At 39.7% G+C, this 27,255-nt stretch overlaps 1 protein-coding gene across 5 annotated transcripts in view; it reads left to right on the forward strand.

Moving 5' to 3' along the window:
• The window catches only part of Vrk2 (VRK serine/threonine kinase 2), a 198,155-nt gene that overhangs the window by 118,892 nt on the left and 52,008 nt on the right, over positions 1–27,255 (forward strand). For all 5 annotated transcript variants that reach the window (XM_052734635.1, XM_052734637.1, XM_052734634.1 and 2 more), the window contains exons 6-7: positions 14,432–14,537; positions 16,239–16,331. In XM_052734635.1, the coding sequence (XP_052590595.1) occupies positions 14,432–14,537; positions 16,239–16,331 (199 nt within the window). The remainder of the gene's footprint in view (positions 1–14,431; positions 14,538–16,238; positions 16,332–27,255) is intronic.

Raw genomic sequence — 27,255 nt, forward strand, 5'->3', positions numbered from 1 at the left:
GCTTTGACAGCTGGACCTTGGTAGTCAGCCTCAGGAGGAAGTGGTCAAAGAGAATAGATCTTGTGGCTAGTTTTAGGAATGTCATCTAATGGTTTAGCAAGGAAGAGGGAATGGGGGAGAAGGGCAAGGCTGCCAGAGCCACATGCTTTAGTGAGCTGGTGTCACTTCACCCCTACCTGTGTTCACTTCTGTAGAGCCTGAAGACTCTGCTTCTGAACATGCATAGCAACGTCCAGTAGAGCAGTGATTCAAACTGGTGCTTGGGAAGTCTTAATGAACACAGGTCTTTAAAAAAAATTATTATTCTTATTACTACTACTACTACTATTATTATTATTATTATTATTTTATTTTTTATCTAAATACAGTTTCCACTCCCTCTTCCCAGGTACTTCCCACCTTCTCTTCCATCTGGATATACTCCATTTCTGTTTCTCATTAGAAAAGAACAGGCTTTTAGGAAATAACAACCAAACATAACAAAATAAAATATAATAAGAAACAAAAACCATCATATTAAAATTGGACAAGCCAAGCCAACAGAAAAATAAAAGAGCCCAAAGATAAAGCATAAGAATCAGAGACCCACTTGTTTATACATCCAGGAGTCCCATACAAGTACTAAACTGAAAGCTATAGTGTACATGCAGGGGACCTGGTGCAGACCTACGTAGGCCTTGTGAATGCTGTGTCAGTCTCTGTGAGTTCGTATGAGCTTTCCTCAGTTGATTCAGAGGGCCTAGTTCCCCTGGTGTGTTCTATCCTCTCTGTCTCCCCAACTCCTTCTGCCTCTTCTTCCATGGGGTTACCTGAACTCTGAGGGGAGGGATTTGATGGAGATATCCCATTTAGAGCTGAGTGTTCTAAGGTCTCTCACTCTCTCTTTCCTCATAATGTCTGGCTGTGAGTCTCTATTTGTTCCCATCTGCTGCAGGAGGAAGCCTCTCTGATGATGACTGAATAAGATACTGATCGATCTATGAGTATAGCAGAATATCATTAGGAGTCATTTCGTTGTTACTTTTTTTTTTTTAGACTAGTAATATTTGCTTTACCCTAGGTCTCAGGGCTATCTAGACTCTTGTTCTTGGACACCCAAGCAGTGTCCTGTCTGGGTTCCATCTCTTGGAGTAGTCCTTAAGTCAAATCAGACATCGCTTGGTTACTCCCACAAGGTTTGTGCCACCATTGCCTTAGCATATTTTGCAGGCTGGACAGATTGTAGAGCAAAGGTTTTATGGCTGGGTTGATGTTTACTTTTCTTTTTTGTAGCCTACAAAGTACCTTTCTATGTCATAGACACTAGAACATGGGGGTAAAGGTTCTTTGTAGGCACCAGCTTGGCCTCTCCATATCCAGTGAGTTGTGTGGGTGTTGTCTTCAGCAATGGGGTCTTGTCAGTGTATGGAGTATAGGGGTGGTTGTCTGTGCTTTGCCCCTGAAGCACCACCCCAATAGGCAGCAGGTAACTGCTAGATATCCTCCCTCCCCCGGGGCATGGCCGAGGGAGGGCTCCTTAAGACCTGGGATGCATATGTGCTCGCCCTCTTGGCTACCTTGTGATCTTGAATGCCGAATGCTGGTGCTATGGATCAAGGCAGAGATCTCCAGAGAACTGTGTTGGACTGTGTCCCATCCCTCCTGGATCCAGCGACCAACTCCCTTATGCTTATTGTGAGTTAACCCAGAATAAATCCTTTTTGATTATCAGACAGACTCTGTGGAATTTCCACATTATATGGAAAGCAACCTATTGTCTTGGCAACACCTGGGTTGTTTAGGGATTTTCATAGGACCCCCTTGGCCAACAACTCAATTGGATGAAACCCAGTTCTGGCACTGAAAACTTCATTTAGTGACATGAGATGACTAGTAGGCGTTCCAACTCCCTCAATATATGGAGATTTCATTAGGATCACCTTTGTGTATTATAGTGTAATGCCTGTGCATGAGTCCCCCTTCCCCAGCAAGACCACCAAGAAGCTGACTTCCCATGCAAGAACAAAAGGTTTCATTTATTCCGGCCTAGGCAGGGACCTCCTGGACACCACTTTACAGTAGGCGAAAAGAAGGAAGGTCCTGAGCACTCACTTTAAGGGGTTTATATAGGAAAGGTTTACATGCAGAATGTTACATATCTCAGGATTGGGTAGGGGGGGATAGTGGCTAGGGATGAGGTAAGCATAAGGTTACTAATGGCTAACAGGATTCAGGGTATTTATGGAGACATAAATTTTTACTCCCTATGTCCTGCTTTCAGATTTATTGTTGCAGTCCACTCTCTCTTGAGTTCAACTTCTGGTCAATTGAGCCCATTACTCCTCATATCTTGTTTTGCTAAGTCCAAGATACATAGATTTATTGTCCCAGCCTTATCTTTCCCATAGGTTCAACTTCTGGTCAGTTCAAAAACCGCTGATCAGCAAATACCTCTAGAGGAAGAGGAGGAAGGGGAAGGAACATCTCTTAAGATGGCTACTAATTTCTCCCTTTCAATAGGAAGTTTCCACTGCACTGGAGTGCCATACTGGCCCTCATATGTTCCTCAAATGCTCTTCAATCCTAGCTGTCTCTCCCTTCATTCCCATCTTTCCTACCCTTTCTCACCTGATCCTCCAGTTTTTATCCCCCCTTTTCTACACCCCCCCCCCCCCCCCCCCCCCGGCTCCAGTCTACCCATAAAGTTGATTCTATTTCCTGCTCTCAAGGAGAACCATGCATCCCTCCTAGTCTTTTCCTCTATGTCTAACCTCTCTTGAGTCTACAGATAGCAGCTTGGTTATCATTTATTTAATGACTAATATCCAGATATAAGCAAATACATACCATATTTATCTTTCTGAGTCGGGGCTACCTCACTCAGAATTACTTTTTCTAGTTCCATCTATTTGCCATCAATTTTCATGATGTCATTTTATTTAACAGCTGAGTAATACTCTATTGTGTAAATGTTCCAGATTTTCTTTACCCATTCTTTTGAGATATCCAGGTTGTTTCCAGTTTCTTGCTATTATGAGTAGAACAGCAATGAACATGGTTGAGCCAGTGTCCCTGTGGCAGAATGAAGTGTCCTTTGAGTATGTGCCCAAGAGTGGTGTAGCTGGGTCTTGAGGTAGATGAATTCTCATTTTCTGAGGAACTGCCATACTGATTTCCATAGTGGCTGTACAAATTTGCACTCTCACCAGCAGTGGAGGAGTGTTCCTCATGCTCCACATCCTCACCAGCATAAGCTATCACTTGTGTTAATGATCTTAGCCATTCTAACAGGTGTAAGATGGAATCCGAAAGTTGTTTTGATTTGCATTTCCCTGATGGCTTTGGATGTGGAACATTTCTTTACGTGTTTCTTAGCCATTTGAGTTCCTCTATTGAGAAATTTGTGTTTATATCTGTACCCCATTTTTAATTGGGTTATTTGGGTTTTTCGATACCAGGTTTTTTGAGTTTTTTATATATATATTTTGGATATTAGTCCTCTATCAGATGTGGAATTGGTAAAAATCTTTTTCCATTTTGTATGCTGCCACTTTGTCCCAATGACAGTGTCCTTTGCCTCAAGCTTTTCAGTTCCATGAGGTCCCATTTATTAATTGTTGATCTTAGTGCCTGTGTTATTGGTGTTCTGTTCAGAATGTCTTCTGTGCCAGTGGAGCGCAGGTCTTCTGATTCTACATATCGAATGTTACTGTTGCTTTCTCCATTTGTAGAAAAGGTAGGAAATATCCACCGGCTGGATCATTAGCCAGCGCAGGGGTTACGCTCCAGGTAGTCTCAGGAGAGTGACAGCATCTATCTCAGCCATCAAGTACCAACTGCAGCCAGAATAGTACCTAGGTATGCCAACAAGGGAAGCTACTAGAATGGAGATGTCACAGACATCAAGCACATAGCAACCACAAGTTCAGCACCAGCATAAAAAGGAGGATATGGGTCCATGAGATTACACCCCCACTCTGTAAACAACAGCTCCAAATTTGTGAAGCCCAGAAAGATGCTTCTCCATTGTTTCATCTTTTCTTACAGCTAAAACATTTTAGCAGCATTTTTACTTCATTCTGTTTAAAAGATTTATTTTTATGTTTGTGTATGTGTGTGAGTCTGCCGGTGAATATGTGAATACCTACCTCAGCCAGAAGAGGATGTCAGATCCCCTTGAACTAGAGTTGTGAGCTACCTACTCAACATGAATGCTGAGAACCAAACTTAATTCTTCTAGAAGACAAGCAAACAGTCTTAACCACTGAGGCATCTCTCCTGCCCCGACTTTAATGTATTTAAGATAATTACATTAAAAAATTATATTTATTTAGTTTTGTTTTTTTAAGACAGGGTTTCTCATTGTAGCCCTCGCTATCCTGGAACTCTCTTTGTAGACCAGACTGGCCTTGAATTTACAGATATCCACCTGCTTCTGCCTCCCAAGTGCTGGGATTAAAGGTGTGTGCCACCAAATCCAGCTCTACATTTTTATTTTTAACATCTGCTCATACTTTAATTTTATATACACATTTTTCATCATTTGTCAATTTTTTTTAAAGTTATCCCTTTTTTCTCCTTGTTTCTTGCATTTCCTTCTTCATTTTTCTTTTTTACTATACATCTAGTCTTATTGGCTAAATATTTAAATTATAGTTTTATTTTTCATTTTATGTATGTTTATCCAATTTTGACTGTTCTTTTTCATTTTTTTAAACCTTTCATTCTTCTAATCTCTGATTATCTTGTCTTCCTCTCCATAGCATTCTTCTCCACTCTTTTCCTTTCACTTTCTTAGCCTTGCTTCTCCTCTGTTTTTCCTCTCTCCAGAGCCTTCCTTTTATCTCATTCAGTTATTATTTTCCACATTTACCATAAATAATTTCTAACTTCATGGGACACTGGTATTAGTTTTGAGATTTTGTGTTTTGTGGTCATCAGTAATACGTTCAGGACTTTTGATTAATTACAAGTGTACTTTATCTCTTAGAGTTTGTCACTAAAGCTGTTAGCACAGTTTATTTATTTTTTTTATGTGGTTTTGGGGATTGATCTCTGAATAGCAGGCTTTTCAATAAAAGGTTTACCTAGTAAAATCAGAAGAGACATATGCCAGCCAACAAATGTACAAATAACATCATAAAAAGATGAAAGCCATACTATGACTCCTAAAGTCATTGTAACTTCTTGACTATTAAATTCAAATACACAGAAATAAATAAAACCTCATATGGTGATTTCAGGTGTTTTCTAGTGAAAATGGCCATTACTTTAAAAGAGAATATAAGCAAACAAATGAATCCAGTCCAGGATGTAGAAAGGCTCAGGTGATAAGACGAGAGACAGTCAGCAAGTGGATGAGAAAATCACTGCCATGGATGACATGATATTAGGGAAGGAAAATGCAGCAATGAAACTGAAAAATTGTTGAAAATGAAAACTCAATGAATCACACTACAAACATCAAAAGAGTCATGCGGTCAGGAGAATGACTATCGGGGCAGGGGACAAGTTAAGCAAGTTAAGGAAATGTACCACTCAAATACCAGTAGAGGGAGAAAGAAGGGAAGGAAGGGAAGAAAGAAGGAAGGGATCACAGAACCGGAGACCAAACCTAAGAAGCCACGGGACAGCACAAAGAACTAAGATTACAAACCAAATGTATAGAGAATCTATGTAATGAAATTACAGCAAAAATTTTCCATTTAGAGGAGGAAATTGAGGACTAGGAATCCTATCACCTTACAGTCAATATGTCAAACATGGAGAAAAGCTGTATTACAAGCTATAAGGGGGAAATTCCAATTCATCCCCAAAGGCAGATACTTCAGAATAACACCAGACTTCTTACCAGTAACCCTAAAATTTAGGAAAGAATTGAATAGTATATTTTAGGCCCTTAAATAACTCCCAACCAAGATTGTTGTATGCATCTAATGTATCTTTTGAACTGATAGGAAGTACAAGACATTTCAAGACAACAGCAAACCAGAGAAATTCATGACCAAGAAGAACACTTAGAGAACACTTAAAGGAATAATGCACATGGAGGAACAAGACAGTCTTGGCACCAAGAATGAAGGAAAGAATAAATTTCATCCGTGCAGTAGATGAATCAAGGAGAGCTGGGAAGAAATCCATCATTTCCTATATAGTATACTGCCAAACCTCTAACACTAATAGCGGAGAAATAAATAAATAAATAATAACTTACCTAAACACAGAAACAACCAAGAAAAATTGTAAGAATTTGTAAACATGTTTCAGTAACAATCATACACATAGCTGACCTCAGATTACTAATAAAAAATACATTGGTTGACTAGATTAAAAAAAAAAACTGGACTTAAGTATTTTTCATCTCCAAGAAACACCTCACTGGTAAAGATATCCATGATTGAGACTCAGAGGAGAGAAGTCAATCTACAAAGTCGTGGAAGCTGGAAATAGCTGCTGAAATTATTTTATGCTTGATAAGGTAGATCCAAACCCAAACTAGAAGCAGTAAAAAGGAGCACTGCACATTAGCAAATGGAATAATTCATCAAGCATCATTAAGAGCTGTTTTGAAATATGTGTGTGTGTGTGTGTGTCTATGCACCATACATATCACATGCATGCAGTGCCTGGGGAGGCAAGCTGAGAGTGTTAGATCCTATGGAAGTCAAGTTATGGATCATTGTGAGCTGCCATTTGGTTGTGTGGAACCGAAGCAGGGTTCCCTGGATGAGCAGCCTATGCTCTTAACTGGTAAACCATCTCTCCAGCCCCTGAAACTTACATTGTTTTTTGTTTTCTTTTATATATATATATATATATATATATATATATATATATATATATATATATATATACACACACACACACACACACACTGGGATTGAAGCAGCAATAAAAAAAAATGTCTTCCAAGAAAGAAACTCCTAGGACTGGATGGATTCACTATTGAATTTTGGCAAATGTTTAAAGGAAAGCCTGTAATCCTGAAAGAGAAAGGGGCAGAGGGAGAGAGAAAACAGCTACCAGATCTCCTAAAATAGAAAAGAAAGGACACTGTTCAATTTATTCTGTGAAGCCATTATACTCTAAATAACTAAGACTGGAAAAGCATCTAAGAAACAACCAATGAAACAACAACAACAAAACAAAAGGAAGAGAAAGAAAGAAAAGAAAACATAAACCGCTATCTTTAGTGAACATAAATATAAAAGTTCTCACCGAATTTTTATCAAATTCAAGAACACATCAAAGACATCATACACTATGACCAAGTTGGTTTTATTCTGAGGAAGGATGGTTTGCTCAACATATGGACATCTAAATAGACTCTAGGGAATCTGTGAGCATTAAGAAATCACATGATCATCTTTATCGGTGTCAAAAATGCCTTTGATAATGTTCAGCATCCCTTCATGATAAATGCCCTGAGGAAAATAGAAAAAGATGGAACATGCTTCAATACAATAAAAGCTATATATGAATCTTTCTGCCAAAATTATACAAACTAGGGGAAAACTGAATGTATTTCCTCTAAATCCAGAAAGACAAACATCTCCACTCTCGACTCTTACCAGTACTTGGAAAAAAAAAAGAGTTGGGGGGAATGAGAGAAACATCATTTAAAGACTATTCGATCCTGTATATAAGAGACACAAGAATCTCCAGATAACATTATGTCTGATAAGCACGTTCATAACAATAGTAGGACACAAAACTGAACAATCAGTAGGTTATGTGCTGATAACAAAATTTCTGAGGAAAAAAAACTGGAGGAGGAGTCACATTTAAATACATTAAAAAAATCTCTAAAAATAAGCCCACTTGTAGAGGGGAAATACCTCTACAGTGAAAATGATCAGGGACTGAAGGAAGAATCAGAGGGAGACACTAGAAGATGGGCTAGCTTGCATGTGCATCCATTGCCGGAATTAGTATAGTGGGAATGGTTATATTACAAATATGATCTTTAGGTTCAGTATTGTCCCCATTAAATTTCAAGTACATCTTAAGAATTAAAACAGAAAAAAATGTTCACATGAATGCTGTGGACTGTGCTTATTGTTAATAAAAAGATGACAGGCCAGTAGCTGGGCTAGAATTTAGGCAAGAAAGCCAAACTGAGAATGCTGGGACAGAGTCGGAGTTACCAGCCAGACACAGAGGAAGCAAGATGAGAATGTCATACTGAGAAAGGGTACCAAGCCAGGTGGCTAAACAGAGATAAGAATTGTGGGTTAATTTAAGAGTTAGCTAGTAATATGCCTGACCTAATGGCCACACATTTGTAAGTAATATAAGCCTCTGAGTGATTATTTGGAAGTGGCTGTGGAATGTGGCAGGACAGAGTAGAGAAAAGCCTCTGTTTACAAATGGTGCACCAACAGGCCACATGTGCATCCACATAAAACCTGAGAAAGCTTAAAAAAGGCTCTGGCTGCACAGAAACAGAGCCATATTGGGCTTCCTACTCTCTTATGCCAGCTGTGGTGCCCACGAAATGGAGCTGGCTCACAACTGCCATGAACTAAGCCACATGGCCATTTTCTGCAGTCTCTCACAGGAGTCACAATACAAACAGGCTTCTCCTAGCTGCTGCCTGCCGGCTTAAGCTATCAGCAAAAGCTCCATCAGCACTCTGCATGGAGGACTTAGGGTCTGCTCATAGACAAAAAGAGTTAGAGATACACAGTAAAGACAGATGCAGATGAGAAAAAAACCTCGAAATGGGTTACACCATGTTTAAGAATATACATAGGCTTGTGAGAGAAAAGAGAATGTATAAACAATCATAAAAATATAGTTTTAAAATAATAAAGTAAAATCCTTAAAAATAATAAAATAATATAAAAAATGGACCATGTAAGGATTAAAAATGCACATTCTGGATTGTGTATGTTATTGTGTTGTCTTTGAAATTTTTGGCTGTTAAAAGACCTTGGATTATAAAAAACAGCTGTATTAAACCAACATATATTTTAAAAATATCTTGACTCCAAAATTTAAGTCAAAACATATGCCGCTTTGGGGGAGAAGTTACATTTTTATTTCCACAGGAAATGAGAGACTATGGATTCATTCTGGATTAAGAAAAATCAGGTCTGATTGAGGAAGATCCCCTGAAATCTTAACTACAGACATGGAAAAATAAATCTAAAGTAACTACAAGACATGTAACATATATTTTACCTGCTTGAGCATAAAACAAAAAATTATCTTTGGCTGGCTTATATATAATACACAGTTTATATTTGTGTTAATGCAGATATATATATATATATATATATATATGTTACCTTTAAAAGTTTATATATTTTCAGAACAAGGGGACCAGACACCAATTAAAATGGATGGCCCAGATGATCCAATGTTTCAGTGTACCTCTGTTACAGTTTCCTCTGAGTTCTGCATCCAAAACAGCTTCAAGGCTGCTGGCTGAGATGGACCAGCCACACAATATACCCAAGTCAGAACTTGACTATAATTCTAAATTTTCTCAAGGTCCCCATAAGAGTATTAGCACCCCCAATCAACAGGAAGTAGTCTAGAGAAGTATGCCCAAATTCCCAAATTATTGTTTATGAATGTTTGTTTTCATTTAAGGGGGGGTTGGTTATAAATGGTTAATGGTCATGGTCAATCTCTTTCTAAGAAGAAAGGGAGATATAAAAATAATGGGGAAAAGGGTAGATTATTATGATTGAAAAAAGGGTAGATTATTAAATTTACTTTAATCCAAAATACAACTGTTGAACAACTCAAAATATTTTACATATGGATTTTAGTATATTGATACAAATTTAAAGTCAATTGTTGTTATACTGTATGTGTATTTATACTTATATTTAAGGTATTTTTATGCAGCTCATTTTAAAATGTAATGTATTATTATAAAATACAGATTAATAGTCACCTATAGTAGTCAAACTTATAGCCATTTTAGTTAGGTTTTCTAGGTATACAAAGATGTATTTCAATTAGATAGGCAATCTTCGAATACTTCAAAGACCTATGGAATGTGGCATTTAAAATGTTTTAAGAACTTAGACTTTTTCAATGGTGAGACACGTCTGCTCCTGGCAGCACCCAATATACTTCAGAGAAGATGATGGGTACTGAAGAAACTCCATATGGAGTTTACTTTCTTGGTGGCAAAAGTTAGCCATTGGGTACACAACTGCTCTTGCTTCAACTGCTGACAGCATGCTGTCCAAATTGGACAGGCAGGACAGAAGAAAAAGTGACTGCAGAACTTTGCCAAGACAAAGTGGGACAGTCCTTCAGAAATCCTGCTTCACAAATGAGTCTGTCAGATATGTTAGACCTGTAGGCCGAGGATGGATGCCCCAATGTTGCAGAGGAACCTTGGGTGACTGTCCAAGCAACCAACTCTTTCTGTCATTTCTTAATTTTTGGAAGTTGTTTCCCTTATACTTTCTATTTACTCAGATAATATTATATCCTTCTCAGGTCTCTGATGGAGTTGAAGACTAAATAGTTATAATTATCATTTTCCTTAATTATAATAGAAAGTAAATTAGATACAAAACTTTAGACTCGCCAAGATAATTATTTTGTCTAATTTTGCAAATGCAAGTGGATTAGATAGTGTTACTGTAATTCTTTCTTAATAACTGTTTTTGTTGTATATAATCTCACTATATTGAAGTTAACACCTTCCTTTTTAATTAGACTAAAAGGGGGAATGCTGTGAATTATGCTCATTGTTAATAAGTAGCTGATAGTCCTGTAGCTGGGCCAGAAGTTAGGTGAGAGAGCCAGACTGAGAATACTGGGAAGGAGGGAGTCGGGAGTCACCAGTCAGACTCAGATGAAGCAACATGAGAATGTCACACTGAAAAAAGGTAACAAGCCAGGTGGCTAAACATAGATAAGAAATGTGAGTTAATTTAAGTGTAAGAACTAGTTAGTAATAAGCCCAAGCTATCAGCTGGGTATTTATAAATAATACTAAACCTTTGAGTGGTTATTTGGGAACTGGCAGGTGGGAGAGAACCGTCCATTTACACATGAAACAACCAAAATACCCAAACAACCAAAGCAATTCCAAGCAGAAATCTTAGTGCTAGAGGTATCAGAATACTTGATCTCAAATTGTACCATGACCACTGATAATGAAAAGTGTGGCACTGCACAGAAAGGGACTGACAGATCAATGCATTAGAACAGAGGCTCAGAAGTAAACTCACACAAATACACTAACTTCTAGGTATCAGAAAGACACATTGGGAAAATCTCTATTTGTCTATGGGTTCTGGGAATGCTGGCAATCCACACATGTAGAAGAATAACAGTAGGTTCTTAGGCAGTGGCTCTCAACCTTCCTAATGCTGTCACCCTTTAATACACTTTCTCATATTGTGGAGACCCCCAGTCATAAAATTCTTTTTGGTGCTACTTCATAACTAGTTTTGCTTCTGTATAAATTGTAATTTCAATATCTGAAGTGCAGGATATCTAATATGTGACCCCTGTGAAAAAGTCGTTTGACCCTCTAAAGGGGTTGCAGCTCACAGTTTGAGAATTGCTGTACCTGCCATTGTGCGTAAAAATTGAAAACACATTAAGGCCTTAATTTAAGACCAACAACCCTGACACTGCTGGAGGAAACCTTGGGTAAATACTCCAAGACAGGCACGGGTAAGGACTCCAGTAACCTGGGAAGATTTCCTAGGTGTTCACTGATGGGACTGTGTTAGTTTCTCTTCAGTTGCTATGATAAAACACTGTTACCAGGGCAACTTAGTATATAAAAGAGTTTATTTTGCTTTATGGTTCCAGAAGGTTGGAGTCCATAGTGGCAGGACAGCATGGGAACATGACCATAGGCAGCCGCTATGACAGTGGGAATGGAGCAGGAAGCATAAGAGCTCATATCTTAACCATAAGCACAAAGCATCAGAGACTGAAATGGAAGGGCTGTTGGCTCTTTTCTCAGAGCCCACCCCCAGTGCCTCTTCCTCCCGTGAGGCTCCATCACCTAAACCTCTCCCAAACAGCACCACCAAATGGGGACAAAGTTCAGACACCAGAGACTATGGGGGCATTTTTCGTTCAAAACTCTGCAGGGTTTCATGAAATTTCTACACTTCTACAAGCAAAGTGAATAGACAGCCTTTGCATAGAAAAACACCCTCGCCAACTCTTCATCAGATAAAGGCTTGTTCTATGAAATATATTGAGAACTGCAGAGATTAAACAGCAAAAGTACTAAATCATTCAATGTACAAATCGACTAATGAACTCAATGAATAGTTCTTGAAGGGAGAAATAAAAGTGGCTAGTTTGAAATAGTGTTTAATGTTCTCAGTCGTCAGGAAGTACAGATCAAAACTAGTTCAGGAGGGCTGGAGAGGTGGCTCCGTGGTTAAGAAAGCGCTTGCAGCCCTGCTGGGGACTGAAACTCACTTCCCAGCACCCACACCGGGTGGCTCACAACTGCCCAATGTTTAGCCCCAGGAAATCTGACTCCTTTTCTGGCCTCTACATCTGCACACATGTAGCATACATTCACACCGAAACACACTCAAATATAGGTAAGCAAAAATAAATCTTAAAAGAAAAGCTATTTTGAGGTTACGTCTCACAAATTGCTACCATCACCAACAAAACAAATGACAAGTGTAGCAGGTGTGCCGGGAAGGAGGAATCCTTGTATACTGGTGGTGGTGTGTAAGCTTGTGAGGTTAGCAAGTGTGTAAGCTAGTGGTGAGGTTAGCAAGTGTGCTGGGAAAAAGGGATCCTTATATACCAGTGGTAGTGTGTAAACTTGTGAGATTAGCAAGTGTGTAAGCTAGTGGTGAGGTTAGCAAGTGTGCTGGGAAGGAGGAATCCTTGTATACTGATAGTAGTGTGTAAGCTTGTGAGGTTAGCAAGAGTTTTGGGAAGGAGAAATCCTTATATACCGGTAGTAGTATGTAAGCTAGTGAGGTCAAGATGAGATCATTATGACTGTTTCTCAAAATAGAACTAACATATGACCCAGCACTGCCACTCCTGGGGTTTGTCTGATGGGATCTTAGTCAGCATATCATGGAGACATTTACATGTCCATGTTTATTATTGCACTGTTTGTAGTATGCAGGATTGGAATCAGCCTTGATGCCTAATCAAAGGATGGATAATGAAAATGTGATACATGGTGGAATTTTATTCAGCTATAAGAAAAATGAAATCATGACATTTATAGGAAAGTGGATAGAATTGGAGAATATTCATTAAGTGAAATAAGCTACTCTGACTCAAACCAGTTCTTCATATTTCATCTCCTCTGGGAAGCCCATATACTTTATATATACATGCTGTGTGTGTGTGTGTGTGTGTGTGTGTGTGTGTGTGTGTGTGTGTGTGTGTGTGTGTGTGTGTGTCTGTATGAAGAAGGGGCTATGAGATGTGGGAAGACATCATGAAAAGGGGGAGGGAGAATGAGAGAGAAGATAATGGAGATATGTGACATGACAGCAGCAGCAAGGTTGTTTGGGGAAGGGAACCAGCATGAGGCTGAGGGGTGACGGAAGACAGTGGGAGAGGAGAATGAAGGACACAAAGATGACATGAAAGTGCCCTGAAGAAACCTGTAACTTTGTATGTTGACTTAGTAATATCACACTCTTGTAAGACACACCCAAAAGGCTGTGTATGTATTTCTCTAATAGTGGATGTAGAATGTGGGCTGTTGTGCTGGAAAGGGGAAATGAAAAGGGAATCCTGGACAGAGAAGGAAGATGTGGAGTTGCAAAAAGACATGTGGGGATGGAGAAATGGATAGAGCCATTCAGAGTGCTGCTGCATGCCTATTAGTTTGCATCCCAGCCCCCATGCAATACACCACTAGCTTCAGCACTGAGAGATAGGCAGCCTTTTCCATCCTCTGTGCCCACAGGCACACACAGTTGCGTGCACACACACACACACACACACACACACACACACACGCCTAAGTAAAATGTGAAACAATAAATGTTTATAACAATGGATAAAATATAGTGTTGTAAGACAAAGAAGTTTTACCATTTTCTGTATGGGTAGTGACATTTTTAGGACACATAACAAGGTGATGGGAACTAACCTGTACCAAGCAATTAACACTGTCATAGACAAGAAAAGAGAAATTTTGAAGCACCATTCTCTCCATTATCCGAGACAGTATTAACTGCTCAGTGCTAGTGAATAAACCATATGAAATACTAAACTGCCTCACATAGGATTAGCAGGTTATTGTGCACATGTTCTTCAGTGGCTTGGACTGAGTCTCCTTGACTGTTAGATAGGAAGTATGCCTCATAGAGTATAGTGGGTTGTTGTCCACACGTTCTCCAGTGGCTTGCACTGATTCTTCTTGGTTAGGTGGGAAGCACTGTCTTTTTAAATTCATTAGGAGATAATCTCAGAATTATTATTTCAGGAAGATCTCTTTTCTGTTATCTCCTTTCAGTTACAGATTCATGATAATGGAAAGATTGGGAATAGATTTACAGAAGCTCTCAGACCAGAATGGTGTTTTTAAAAAATCGACTGTCCTGCAACTTGGAATCAGGGTGGTGAGTTCAAGATGGTTCACTTCAAATGTCTTAGTTTTAGATTATTTACTTGTTTTGCTTTTTATGGAATTATGAGAAAATAAGGATTATTTCCTAGGAATGACAGTTATAGAGAGTAGAAAGGATTTTGGTGAAATTGATAACCATGGGCTCTGCAGAATGCAGGCTGTGTTGTGTTTGGCCATTGTTATTACACTCAGTTTTCCATCACAGCTTGGTTTTTCATATCAGAGCAAGCTTATGTAGCTGCAAGAATAACCTTTCTTTTGTCTGTTATATTTGTAACTATAAATTATGGCCAAATAGACTAATTCTCATACTAAATATGGTATGATTTGATTTAAAATATCTTAAGTATAAGTTGGGGTGGTGGCATCAATTAATTACAGCAATGGATGATACAGACACACACATAGACACACACACAGACACACACACAGACACACACACACACACACTGCTATTAAGCAGTGTAGTCACAAATGACCATGCATACATTCATTTGTTGATCATGCCACATATTTACCTTATTTGTATGTATCTTGCTTTAGTCTCCTCTTGCCCCTAATCATAAGTAGAATGAAACAGATCAGGCCAGGTCATGTTAATTTCTCCATTTACTTATTCATCTATCCATTCTCCTAGTGAGTGTTCACAGAGCACCTCTCTCTCATATATGTCTCTGTGTTTGTGTGTCATAAAAATATATATATTTTTATGACATGCAAGGTTCTAGGGATTTAATGATGCCTAAGAGTTTGTTATTACACAAGATAATGATCAGAGGTATAATATTTTGTTCTGATATCTTCAAGATTTGAATCATAGTATTGATTGATGAATGAACTATATGACTGTTTCACCATAGATGTCTTTTCTTTTCTTTTTTTTTTTTTTGGTTTTTCGAGACAGGGTTTCTCTGTGTAGCTTTGCGCCTTTCCTGGAACTCGCTTTGGAGACCAGGCTGGCCTCGAACTCACAGAGATCCACCTGCCTCTGCCTCCCGAGTGCTGGGATTAAAGGCGTGCGCCACCACCGCCCGGCCATAGATGTCTTTTCTATTTTCTGTAGTTTTTATGATATTTATTCCCAGTCTAAATTGGTTTTCTAGTTACTATGATGAAATACTCTGACAAAAGCAAATTAAAGGAGAAAGTATTTACATTGTTTCATAATTTGAGGTTATAGTCCCTCATGTTGGGGAAGTCACAAACAACACGATATTAGGGCAAATGATCACATTGCATCCACATTCAAGAAAGAATGATGGGTGTCTGTGCCAGGTTTCTTCATTTTATACAGTTCAGACTCTCATCCCAGGGAATGGTGCCACCCACAGTGGGCAAATCTCCCTTCAAACTTAGTCTACTCAAGATAATTCCATACAGGAATAAATAATCTCACTTGACAAGTGAGATTAAACATCACATTCATCTTTGTACATTTTGGTCTGGCCATTGGGCTTTCAGGGCCATAAGAATAAGTATTGTTAAATCTTGATTTCCCTCTCTCAGAGGTTCAAGTACAGTATTTGATGTTTGAGGATCATTTCATCCAACCTTTTATGGGATGAGCAACCAGAAATTATGATATTTTAGAATAATCAGGAAGAGTGAGATACATTATTTTATAATGTGTAGAAATAAACCATATTATTCTAGTGTAAAACATTGATACTGGTCTTATCTATTTTTTTCACAGCTGGACATACTGGAATATATACATGAAAATGAATATGTTCATGGTGATATAAAAGCAGCAAACCTACTGTTGGGCTACACAAATCCAAATCGGGTAAAGAGAGGATTAATTAACATTGGCTTTCAGCAAGCATCTTCAGAGTTCTTTAGTCAAACTTAGTAAAGACAGACTCTTAACCCACAAGAGTTTACAAATGAGGGCTTAGTATGATGAATGTTTCAATTTGTCTTACCTTGCTTACCTAATTTAATCCTTGCTCCAGATTAATGAGTAATTAGGATGAAGAAACCGAGAGTCAGAGGGTTAAATCATTTGCTAATGGACACACATTGAAGAAGTGCCTGAGCAGGAATCTGAGTTTCTAAGCAAATGTAGATAAAGTACTATAGCAATCTAGGGAGAAGGAATGGATGTGTGCAGGAAGGTAGCTGTGTGGGGCTCCATTTCTTCTCCCTGTAGTTTGAGCAAAGAAACATGTCCAAAAGAACTTTCCATTGTGGTAGAAATCTTCTACCCAATATCATAGCATTCCTTGAGATGTGGCCAGGACAATACCAGTTTCAAACAGTTTGTAGTGGCCAGGGGTTGGAAACCAGGGGGGTGAACAGAGTACTAATGGTTTCTAGGGCAGTGAAACTTGTGTGTACATCAAGAGTGCACATACACCATTATTTCTTTGTCAAGTCCCGCTTTCATTGCATACCATGGGTGATGCTGGTATGTCATACCTTGGGTGATACTGTTATGTCATGTTGGTTGATCCATATTAACGAAGGCCTCACTGAGCAGTGTTGAGGTGAAGGCTGTATGTCTAGGGGCTGGGACTATATGGAAACTCAGAGCACTTGCTGCTTAGTTTTACTTAAATTGCTCTATCATAAAATTTTCTTCAAATAAGGTAAGTTATAAAAATATGGCAAAAATAACTGAATAGCTGAAATTTTAATTTAATTTTAAATAAATATATGCAACTATTACCTACTGTCTCAACAGATTTAAAGTACAAGAAACTAAGACTCAAAAATATTAGAAAACTATAATTAAATGCTTAATAGACCTCTGTAAGTATTGAAAATTCTAAATAAGAGGGAAAAAGTCTCTACAGAAAATACCAATGGGTTAAAAATTTAAATATATCTCTAAATTAATCCTAGACATAAGGAATGAGTAACTGTCAGATTTTTTTAATAAATACTTGAAAATATCTAGCAAATAAGAAATTAATAGAAAAACATATAATTTCACAATGTAGTGATAAAAATGAAATCAGGCCGGGCGGTGGTGGCGCACGCCTTTAATCCCAGCACTCGGGAGGCAGAGCCAGGCGGATCTCTGTGAGTTCGAGGCCAGCCTGGTCTCCAAAGCGAGTTCCAGGAAAGGCGCAAAGCTACACAGAGAAACCCTGTCTCGAAAAACCAAAAAAAAAAAAAAAAAAAAAAAAAGAAATCAGAGTCGGGGGAAGAAGATGTAGCACTGTCCTTGAGATGAGTGGAAAATAGGTCACCTGTGCTAAAACTAGAAGATGTGAAGAAGGAACAGTGGGGTAGCTTCCTTAAAAAACAGCCAAGTAGAGAAAATCTGAGAGAGTAAGCAAGGAGACATATACTCTTTTAGCTGTTTCCATCCCTTAGCGGAATAATTCAAACCTTTGTAATTGTTTTTTACTGCTGGGTAGTATTTTTTGAATAGTACTATTACTTTATCTGTTTGCCTGGTTTTGGACATTTGGATTTTTTTAGGATTTATTTTGATTATTATCTAACATGGTGCTGGGAACCAAACTCAGGTCCTCTGGAAAAGCAGCCAACTGCTGCGCCATCTCTCTAGGCCGTGGTGTTAGGTTTTGACAGTTATGAATAAAATGACCATGAGTTAAGATGCATGCAAAGCTTTTATGCAGGCTTGTGTTTTACTTTCCTTTAGGGTAAATAACTGAGAACTGACTTTCTCCTTCAGAGACTGTCATTGTGAAGTTTCCATCAGCAATGTGTGACAATGACATTTCCATTAGTTTTCTGAGTTTCAGCATTCCTGATAGTTGCTAGGCACCTGTCATTTACATCTGCGTTAGTCACCTGCTGGCACTGACCAAGTTGTATTTGCTTGCTTCCAGTCCTGTGTTTTCTTGGTGAACATGTCCATTTTTAAAGAAACTTTTCTTCTAAATGAGTTGTGGTGTCTTTATGTTTGAGGGTAGGAGCTTTGTCAGATGTTTGTGTTGTAGGTAATGTCTACAGCTGTGGCCAGTCTTTTGGTTTCCTTCCTGATGTCTTTGATAAGTAGGTGTGAGGTCCAGTAGAAGGCTAGCTTCATTACTGTAATTATAGAATGCAAAAATTAGATCATGGGCATCTTCCAACTTCGTTCTTTTGTTTTAAAAACAAATTGTTTTGGCTACTCTGGCGTCTTTGGAATTTCATATATATTGGAATCAGTTTGTCAGGTTTACCAGCAAACCTGTTAGGACTCTGACTAACTGTGGTGTGCTGTGACGCATTTGCTATGACACTGTAGACTATCCTGAGGAGGTGCCAGGCTGGTCACCTCGCAAGGGGCCACCTTCCCAGTGCTCCCTTTCCTTGTTTTCTTTTTACTAATTCAAAATATTTTCTTATTTTCCTTGATACTAGCTTTTTTGTTGTGGTTATGTGGAATTGTGTTTAAATTTCATATATTTTGGAGTTTTTAAATCTTTCTCTGTCAGTGACTCTTCTGTTTAAAGTATGTGTACCCATATGTATCTGTGTTCATGAACACAGTTGCCTTTAGAGGTTGTAAAAGGGTGTCCATTGCCCCAGAGTTGGAATTACAGATGTTTTGAGCTACCTGATGTTGGTGCTGGGAACTGAACTCAGGCCCTTTCCAAGAGCAGTACATGCTCTTAACTGCTGAGCCCTCTCTCCAGCCCCTGCCATAGATTTATTTTTTATTTTGAAAATATTTCAAAAGAATTTATTATTTTTGTTTATGTGTATGGCCGTTTTGCTTTCATGTGTTTCTGTGCACCACCTGTGTGCTTAGTACTGCCAGAGGCCAGGAGAGAGCGTCAGAATCTTTGGAACTGGACTTCTGGTCAGCTGAGAGCCACCATGAGATGCTGGGAATGGAGCTGCATCCTCTCTCCCAAAGAACAAGTGTTCTTAACCACTGGGCCATCCTCCTAGCCCTTGCTGGAGAGTAGCAGAATCTTAATTCTGTTTTGATTAGAGAATTACACTTTATGATTTTAGTATTTTAAAGTCTGTTGGCAATTACTTTATGTGTAAAGACACAGGCCACTTTCTGAATATTTCATAGACCCTTGAAAATAATATATATCCTGCTACTTGGTTTGAGCTAGATGTTTAATAAATGTCAGTTAGGTTAAAAACTGGTTGAGTTTTGTTTCAGTTTTCAGTATCTCTATGAGAAGAATTTCGAGACTCTTGAATTTTTCTCCTTTTAAAGAATCCTCATCAGCATTTCCTTTGTGTGCATTGGTTACATATGGGATTTTATGTCTTTTTTTATCAATTGTCTTTTTATCTTTTTTTGGAAGTCTGCCTTTGTCTTTTGTTGGTATAACCACCACAATTGCTCTTGATCTCAGCACTGTATGTCTTTCCTATCTTTTTGCTTTTAACCCCTTCCCCCCTGTACATGTATATTAAACTCTTGGCGAGGGTGTGTCCATTAGAGGCTTGTTTTCATGCTTTGTTAGTCTAGGTTATAGGAGCCTGTACTCAGAGGGTTATTTCTGCTTCCAGCCAGTTCACCATGGGATTCATCACTGCAACAGTCAGGAGTAGACCGTCTCTAACCCCTTGAGATCGGGAAGACGCTCAGCTTCCTGTCCTCCCTCCGGGTGCCACAACTGCCTGTGGTTCTCTCCCTTCTGAACCTTCAGCTTCAGGTTCTGCCTCAGCCTCTGGCCTCTGATGGTTGCCCACTCTGTGTGCTAGTTAGGAGTCTCTGGGTACTCGTAGGGTTCACCTATTTGTGGCTCTTTCGAGGAGCACAGTCTTGTGTCTTATGTTTAAAACCTCCAAACACTTACTTACTTCACAATTATTATGTGCAGCAGGGGTGAAAATCCAGGCAGTCTTACTTTCATCATTTCTAAAACCAAGAAGGCCAGCTTCAATAATTTAATTTTGTTGAATTTCTGTTCTTGCCATTTGCCCATTCTTATCTTCATTTATTTTGTTTTTCCCTCCATTTGGAAGAGTTTTTTTTCTTTAATAATTGATTTGTTTTTATTTTATATGCATTGGTGTTTTGCCAGTGAGTATGTTTGTGTGAGAGTGTTGGATTCTCTGGACAGTTGTGAGCTGCCAAGGGTGTGCTGGGAATTAAACCTGAGTTCTCTGGAAGAGTAGTCAGTGCTCTTAACCTCTGAGCCATCTCTCCAGCCCCTGGAAGAGTTTTAATATGAACTGTCTGAGTCCTTTTGCTGCTGCATAACTTACACATCTGATTTTCTTATAATTTACATTTTTTTTTGAGAGGCTCTCAGTAGCTCTGGCTAGCATAGAATTCACTCATGTAGTCAGGGCTGGCCTTGAATTTCTCATCCACCTACCTTCAGTTCCAGAATGTTGGGCCATAGGAATGAGCCACCGTGCCTGGCTTTCCAGTCTGTCTTCTGTACTTTATCTGTGCTTTGGACCTTTTCTTTCCATGCAGATGATCATTAATAATGTGGACAAGGGTACCAGCCTTTTATTTATTACAGATTTTGTGTTATAATTAGGGAACTTACTTATAAGAACTCCATTGCAAAATTTGATTTTATTCTTTACACGAAAAGACAGAGCCTAACTTTACCTTTTGTAAGTTTTAAGTTTTTCCCATTTCTGCAACACTTTGTTGGCGTCAGTTACTGTGTTTTATTATAATACTTAGTTTCTTCTGTTGAATCTCACTGTGCACGAGCGCACGTGTGTGTTGCTCTAGACCGTGTGTGTGTGTGTGTGTGTGTGTGTGTGTGTGTGTGTGTGCGTGCACAGTCCTGGCGCACTGATTTCCCGTGCTCTATGCTGTGTGTGTGTGTGTGTGTGTGTGTGTGTGTGTGTGTGTGTGTGTGCACAGTCCTGGTGCACTGATTTCCCGTGCTCTATGCCGTGTGTGTGTGTGTGTGTGTGTGTGTGTGTGTGTGTGTGTGTGTGTGCACAGTCCTGGCGCACTGATTTCCCGTGCTCTATGCTGTGTGTGTGTGTGTGTGTGTGTGTGTGTGTGTGCACAGTCCTGGTGCACTGATTTCCCGTGCTCTATGCCGTGTGTGTGTGTGTGTGTGTGTGTGTGTGTGTGTGTGTGCAGTCCTGGCACACTGATTTCCCGTGCTCTATGCCGTGTGTGTGTTTGTGTGTGTGTGTGTGTGTGTGTGTGTGTGTGTGTGTGTGTGTGTGCAGTCCTGGCACACTGATTTCCCGTGCTCTATGCCATGTGTGTGTGTGTGTGTGTGTGTGTGTGTGTGTGTGTGTGTGCAGTCCTGGCGCACTGATTTCCCGTGCTCTATGCCATGTGTGTGTTTGTGTGTGTGTGTGTGTGTGTGTGTGTGTGTACAATCCCAGCACACTGATCTCCCATGCTCTTTGCTGTGTTTCAGTGTTAGGTTGGTCTGACCGTCCTTTGCTGCTGTCTTCTCACCTCTCACTGTCTCTTCTGTGTTTCCTTTTTGCTACGTTTTTTCTTCCTCAGTATCACTCTAGCCATATTTTCTGTGTTCACTTATCTAGATAGGTTAAGAAATATTTGGTATTCTTACTGAAGTTTTGATAAATTTAAAATTAATTTAGTTGAGACCTGACATCCTTCTAATTGATGCTCATTGAGCAATCAGGAAAGTTTTATATTTTATGAGATTTATATTTGCATCTTCAGGAGTATTTTAATGATTTCTTCTTCATGTTAGTTTTTCTTATTTCTTGTTCTGTTTATCATAAATACTATAGTTTTTATTGTCACTGTTAATGTGCTTTAAAGATTTGTTTATTTTTATTTTACATACATGGGCGATTTGCCTGCACTTACGTGTATAATGTGCATGTAGTGCCTGTGGAGGCCAGAAGACACTGCTGGTTCCTCTGGAACTGGAGTTATGAACAGTTATGAGGCACCAGATGGGTGCTGGGGAGCAAACTCAGGTCTCTGCAAGAGAAACAAGAACTCTTACCATCTGAGCCATCTCCTCAGCTTCTCTTAGATTTTCTTAAGTAACTGTTATATCAGGCAAATGGAATAATTTTCCAGTTCTTACATTTCCAATGGATTTGTCTTATTGCATGGCTTAGTATGTCCCCAGTGTAAGACTAAATAGCAGTGATGCTGAGGTTATCCTATTGCTCTGGGGTCTTAGTGGAAATGCCTGAGCTACTATCCTACTAGGTGTGATACTGCCTTTAGGATTAAAACCTTGTGTACTTTGGTGGTATTGTATTCCCCAAAATATTGTGTACCTTAATAAACTTATCTGGGGTCAGAGAACAGAAAAGCCACTAGATACTTAAGATAGGCAGTGATAGCACACACCTTTAATCCTAGCATTCCAGAGGCAGAAATCCATGTGTTCAAGGATACATCCAAGCATGGTGACTCACGCCTTTAATCTCAGAAAGCGAGCCTTTAATCCCAGGGAGTGGTGGTAGAAAGCAGAAAGGTATATAAGGCTAGAGGATCAGAAACTAGAAGCATTTGGCTGGTTAAGCATTTGGCTGGTTAAGCATTCAGGCTTTCGAGCAGCAGTTCAGCTGAGATTCATTCTGGATGAGGACTCAGAGGCTTCCAGTCTGAGGAAACAAGACCAGCTGAGAAGTTGGCCAGGTGAGGTTAGCTGTGGCTTGTTCTGTCTCTCTGACCATCTAGCATTTCACCCCAATAACTGGCCCCGGGTTTGATTTTATTAATAAGACTCTCTAAGATTCATGCTACAGTGTACAGCTGTGCAAATGTATGCAGATGTCTTGTGTGCATGTGTGTGTTTATAAAGTTAAGTAAGCAATCAATTGTTTTGGGTTTTTTTTCTCTTAATTTTTTTCCTTTTTATGAGAACATATTCTTTTCTCACATAATATATCCTGATTACCATTTCCCCTCTGTTTGCTCCTCTCAGTTCCTCCCCAGCTCCCATGCCATCCAGATCCATTCCCTTTCTGTCTCTTGTTGTTGGTTGATTTTGCTCTTTTCTCTTTTGGGGGGCCTGCAACACAGCTCCCAAGTAAATTCATACATGGAGGCTTATTCTTAATTGTAAATACCTGGCCTTAGCTTGGCTTAATTTCTTGCCAGCTTTCCTTAACTTAAATTATCTCGACTATTTTTTGCCTCTGGGTTTTCCCCTTCTCTTACTTCCGTAAGTCTTACTTTTACTCCATGGCCTGCTGGTTACGTAGCTGGATGGCTGGCTCCTGAGTCCTCCTTCTTCTTTGGCTGCTAGATCTTAGATCTCTCCTCCCAGTTTTCTCCTTCTATATATACTCTCTGCCTGCCAGCCCTGCCTATCCTTTCTCCTGCCTTGCTCTTGGCCAGTTCTTTATTAGACCATCAGGTGTTTTACACAGGCATAGTAACACAGTTTCACAGAGTTAAATGCAACACACCTTACAATATTCTACTACAGTCTCTCATAAGAAAAGAACAGGCTTCTAAGTGATAATGTGATAGTTTGAAAGAAAATGGCCCTCAAAGGGAGTGGCACTATTAGGAGGTGTGGCTTTGTTGGAGGAAGTGTGTCACTGTGGAGGCAGGCTTTGAGGTCTCACATATCCTCAAGCCACATGTCTAAGTTCATTTCCTGTTGCCTGCCGATCAAGATGTAGGACTCGTAGGTACCTCTCCAACACCATGACTGCCTGTACTTTGCCATGTCCCACCATGATGATAATGGACTGAACCTCTGAACTGTAAGCCATTCAATTAAATGTTTTTTTCTATAAGAGTTGCTATGATCATGCTATCTCTTCACAGCAATAGAAACCCCTAAGACAGACTAATAAAAATAACATATAATAAGATAAAACAAAAACTATTACATCTAAGTTGGACAAGACAAACCAATAGAAGGAAAAGAGCCCAAGAGAAAGCACAAGAATCATAGACCCACTCGTTTGCACACTCAGGAGTCCCATAAAAACTCTGAACTAGAAACCATAATATACTTGCAGAGGACTTGGTGCAGACCTGTGCAGGCCCTGTGAATGCTGTTTCAGTCTCTGTGAGTTCATAAGAGCTTTGCTCATGTTGATTCAGAGGGCCTTGTGTTCTTGATGTCTTCCATCCCTTCTGGTTCTTATACTCTTTACACCCCCTCTTTAGCAGGGTTCCCTGAGGTCTGAGTGGAGGGACTTGATGGAGACATCCCATTTAGGACTGAAAGTTCCAAGATCTCTCACTCTCTGCATAATGTCTGGTGGCAAGTTTCAGTATTTTTTTTCCCCTTTGCTGCAAGAGGAAGCTTCTCTAATGATGGCTGACAAGACGCTTGTGGTATATTGTTTGTAATCTAAGAAATAAAGCTTGCCTAAAGATCAGAGGACAGAGCCAGCCACAGAGTTAGGCAGTGCACACACCTTTAATCCCAGTCCTTGGGAATCACACCCCTTTAATCCCAGCACTAGGAAGCTTGAGACAGGAAGTTTCTGTGGGATGGTCTGTATGTCAAATCTGTTGCTCTGATTGGTCAATAAATAAAACACTGATTGGCCAGTGGTCAGGCAGGAAGTATAGGCAGGACTAACAGAGAGGAGAATTGAGAGAACAGGAAGGTGGGAGGAGTCACTACCAGCCGCCGCTGCCATGACCAGCAGCATGTGAAGATGCCAGTAAGCCACGAGCCATGTGGCAAGGTATAGATTAATGGAAATGGATTAATTTAAGATATAAGAACAGTTAGCAAGAAGCCTGCCACGGCCATACAGTCTGTAAGCAATATAAGTCTCTGTGTGTTTACTTGGTTGGGCCTGAGCTGCTGCGGGACTGGCGGGTTAGAGAGATTTGTCCTAACTGTGGGCTAGGCAGAAAATCTCTAGCTACAGGAAGTGATATGGCTGGGCAGAGAAAGGAATATAAGGCGGGAGGAGACAGGTGTTCGTCTCTGCCCTTCCCTGCTCTTGCAGGCTGAGAAGTTGGTGAGATAAGAGGTAGTAGCTGTGGCTTGCTCTGCTTCTCTGATCTTTCAGCTTTCACCCTGATGTCTGGCTCCGGTTTTTTATTATAAGACCAATTAGGATTTGTGCAACAGATGCTGGTCTGTGAGTGTTACAGAATATCATTAGGAGTCATTTTATCGTTACATTTTTAAAAAATTATTTCTTTGTTCAGATCAGTAGTATTTGGTTTTACTCTAGGTTCCTGCATTATTTAGTCTCTGGTTCTTGGTCACCCAAGTGATGTTTGGTATGGGTTCCATCTCATGGACTGTGCCGTAAGTCAACTCAGACACTGGCTGGCAACTCCCATAAGCTTTGTGTCACTATTGCACCAGCATAATTTGCAGGCAGGACATCGTCATCAATCAAAGGTTTTGTGGCTGGCTTGGTGTTTACATTTCTCTTTCGATAGTGTGAAGAGTTATCTTCCTGTACCAAAGACACTAGGATGTAGGGGTGAAGGCTCTGTGTAGGCACCAACTTGAACTCTCCATGTTCATTGAGTTGTGTAGGTGTTGTCTCCAGCAATGGGGCCTTAGAACCAGTTTGTGGAGAGCAACCTATTGTTTTGGCAACAGTCTGGGTTGTTTTGGGATTCAAATGGAACCCCTTTGGCCAACAACTCAATTAGCTATAACCCAGTTCCAATACTGGAAGCTTCATTTGGTGACAAGAGATGGCCAGCTGGGACTCTGTCTCCCCCATTATTTGTTGATTTCATTTAGCTCACCTTGATATAAAGATCAGAGAAGCAGAGCAAGCATATATTTTAGGAAGCTTCTACTGTGTTCGGATTCCATACTATACCTCAAATCTCCCTTAACTTTAGTTGTTTCTCCCATATTTTGTCCCTCAACCCCGTCACCTCTTCCCACTTGATCCTCCCATTCTACCCCCATCCATCCATAATTATTCTATCTCTAATAGATAGAATTATCTATTTCCTAAGGAAATCTGTCTGCACCCTCTAGTCTTTTACTCTATACCTTCCCTCTGTGGTTCTATGGATTGTAGCTTGGTTATCATTGACTTAACAGATAATATGTGCATATAAGCATATACATACCACATTTGCTTTTCTAGATCTGGTATATCTCACTCAGGATGATTTTTTTCTATTTCCATCCATTTGCCTATAAATTTCATAATGTCATTTTTTTCTAATGACTGAATAATACTCCATTGTGTACATGTACCACTTTTTATTTATCCATTCTTTTGTTGAGGGACATATAGGTTGTTTCTGATTTCTTGCTATTATGAATAGAGCAGGAATAAACATGTCTGAGCAAGTTTCTTTGTGGTGGAATAAAGTGTCCTTTGTGTATATTTCCAAGAGTGGTGTGGTGGCTTGAATGAGAATGGCCCCATAGGCTCAAAGATTTGAATGCTTGGTCCTCAGGAAGTGGCACTGTTTGAAAGGGGCAGGAGGTGTGGCCTTGTTGGAGGAAGTGTGTCACTGGAGGTGGACTTTGAAGTTTTCTTGTTTTGGTTTTTTGAGACAGGGTTTCTCTTTGTAGCACTGGCTATCCTAGAACTCGCTCTGCAGGTCAGGCTGGCCTCAAACTCACAAAAATCAGCCTGCCTCTGCCTCCCTAATGCTGGAACTAAAGGCATACACCACCACACCCTGTTGTCTTTGAGGTTTCAAAAGCCCAAGCCAGGCCCAGTGTCTCTCCCTTTCTGCTGCCTATGAACCCAGATGTAGAACTCTCAGCTACTTATCCAACACCATGTCTACTTGTTTGCTGCCATGCTTCTTACCATGATGACAACGGACTAAACCTTTGAAACTATAAGTAAGGCCCATTTAAATGCTTTCTTTTATAAGAGTTGCTGTGGTCATGGTGTCTCTTCACAGAAATAAACACTCACTAAGACAGGTGGTATAG

The sequence above is a fragment of the Peromyscus californicus genome, unplaced genomic scaffold (assembly GCF_007827085.1).
Source record: "Peromyscus californicus insignis strain IS unplaced genomic scaffold, ASM782708v3 Scaffold_13__1_contigs__length_99412109, whole genome shotgun sequence".
NCBI lineage: Eukaryota > Metazoa > Chordata > Mammalia > Rodentia > Cricetidae > Peromyscus > Peromyscus californicus.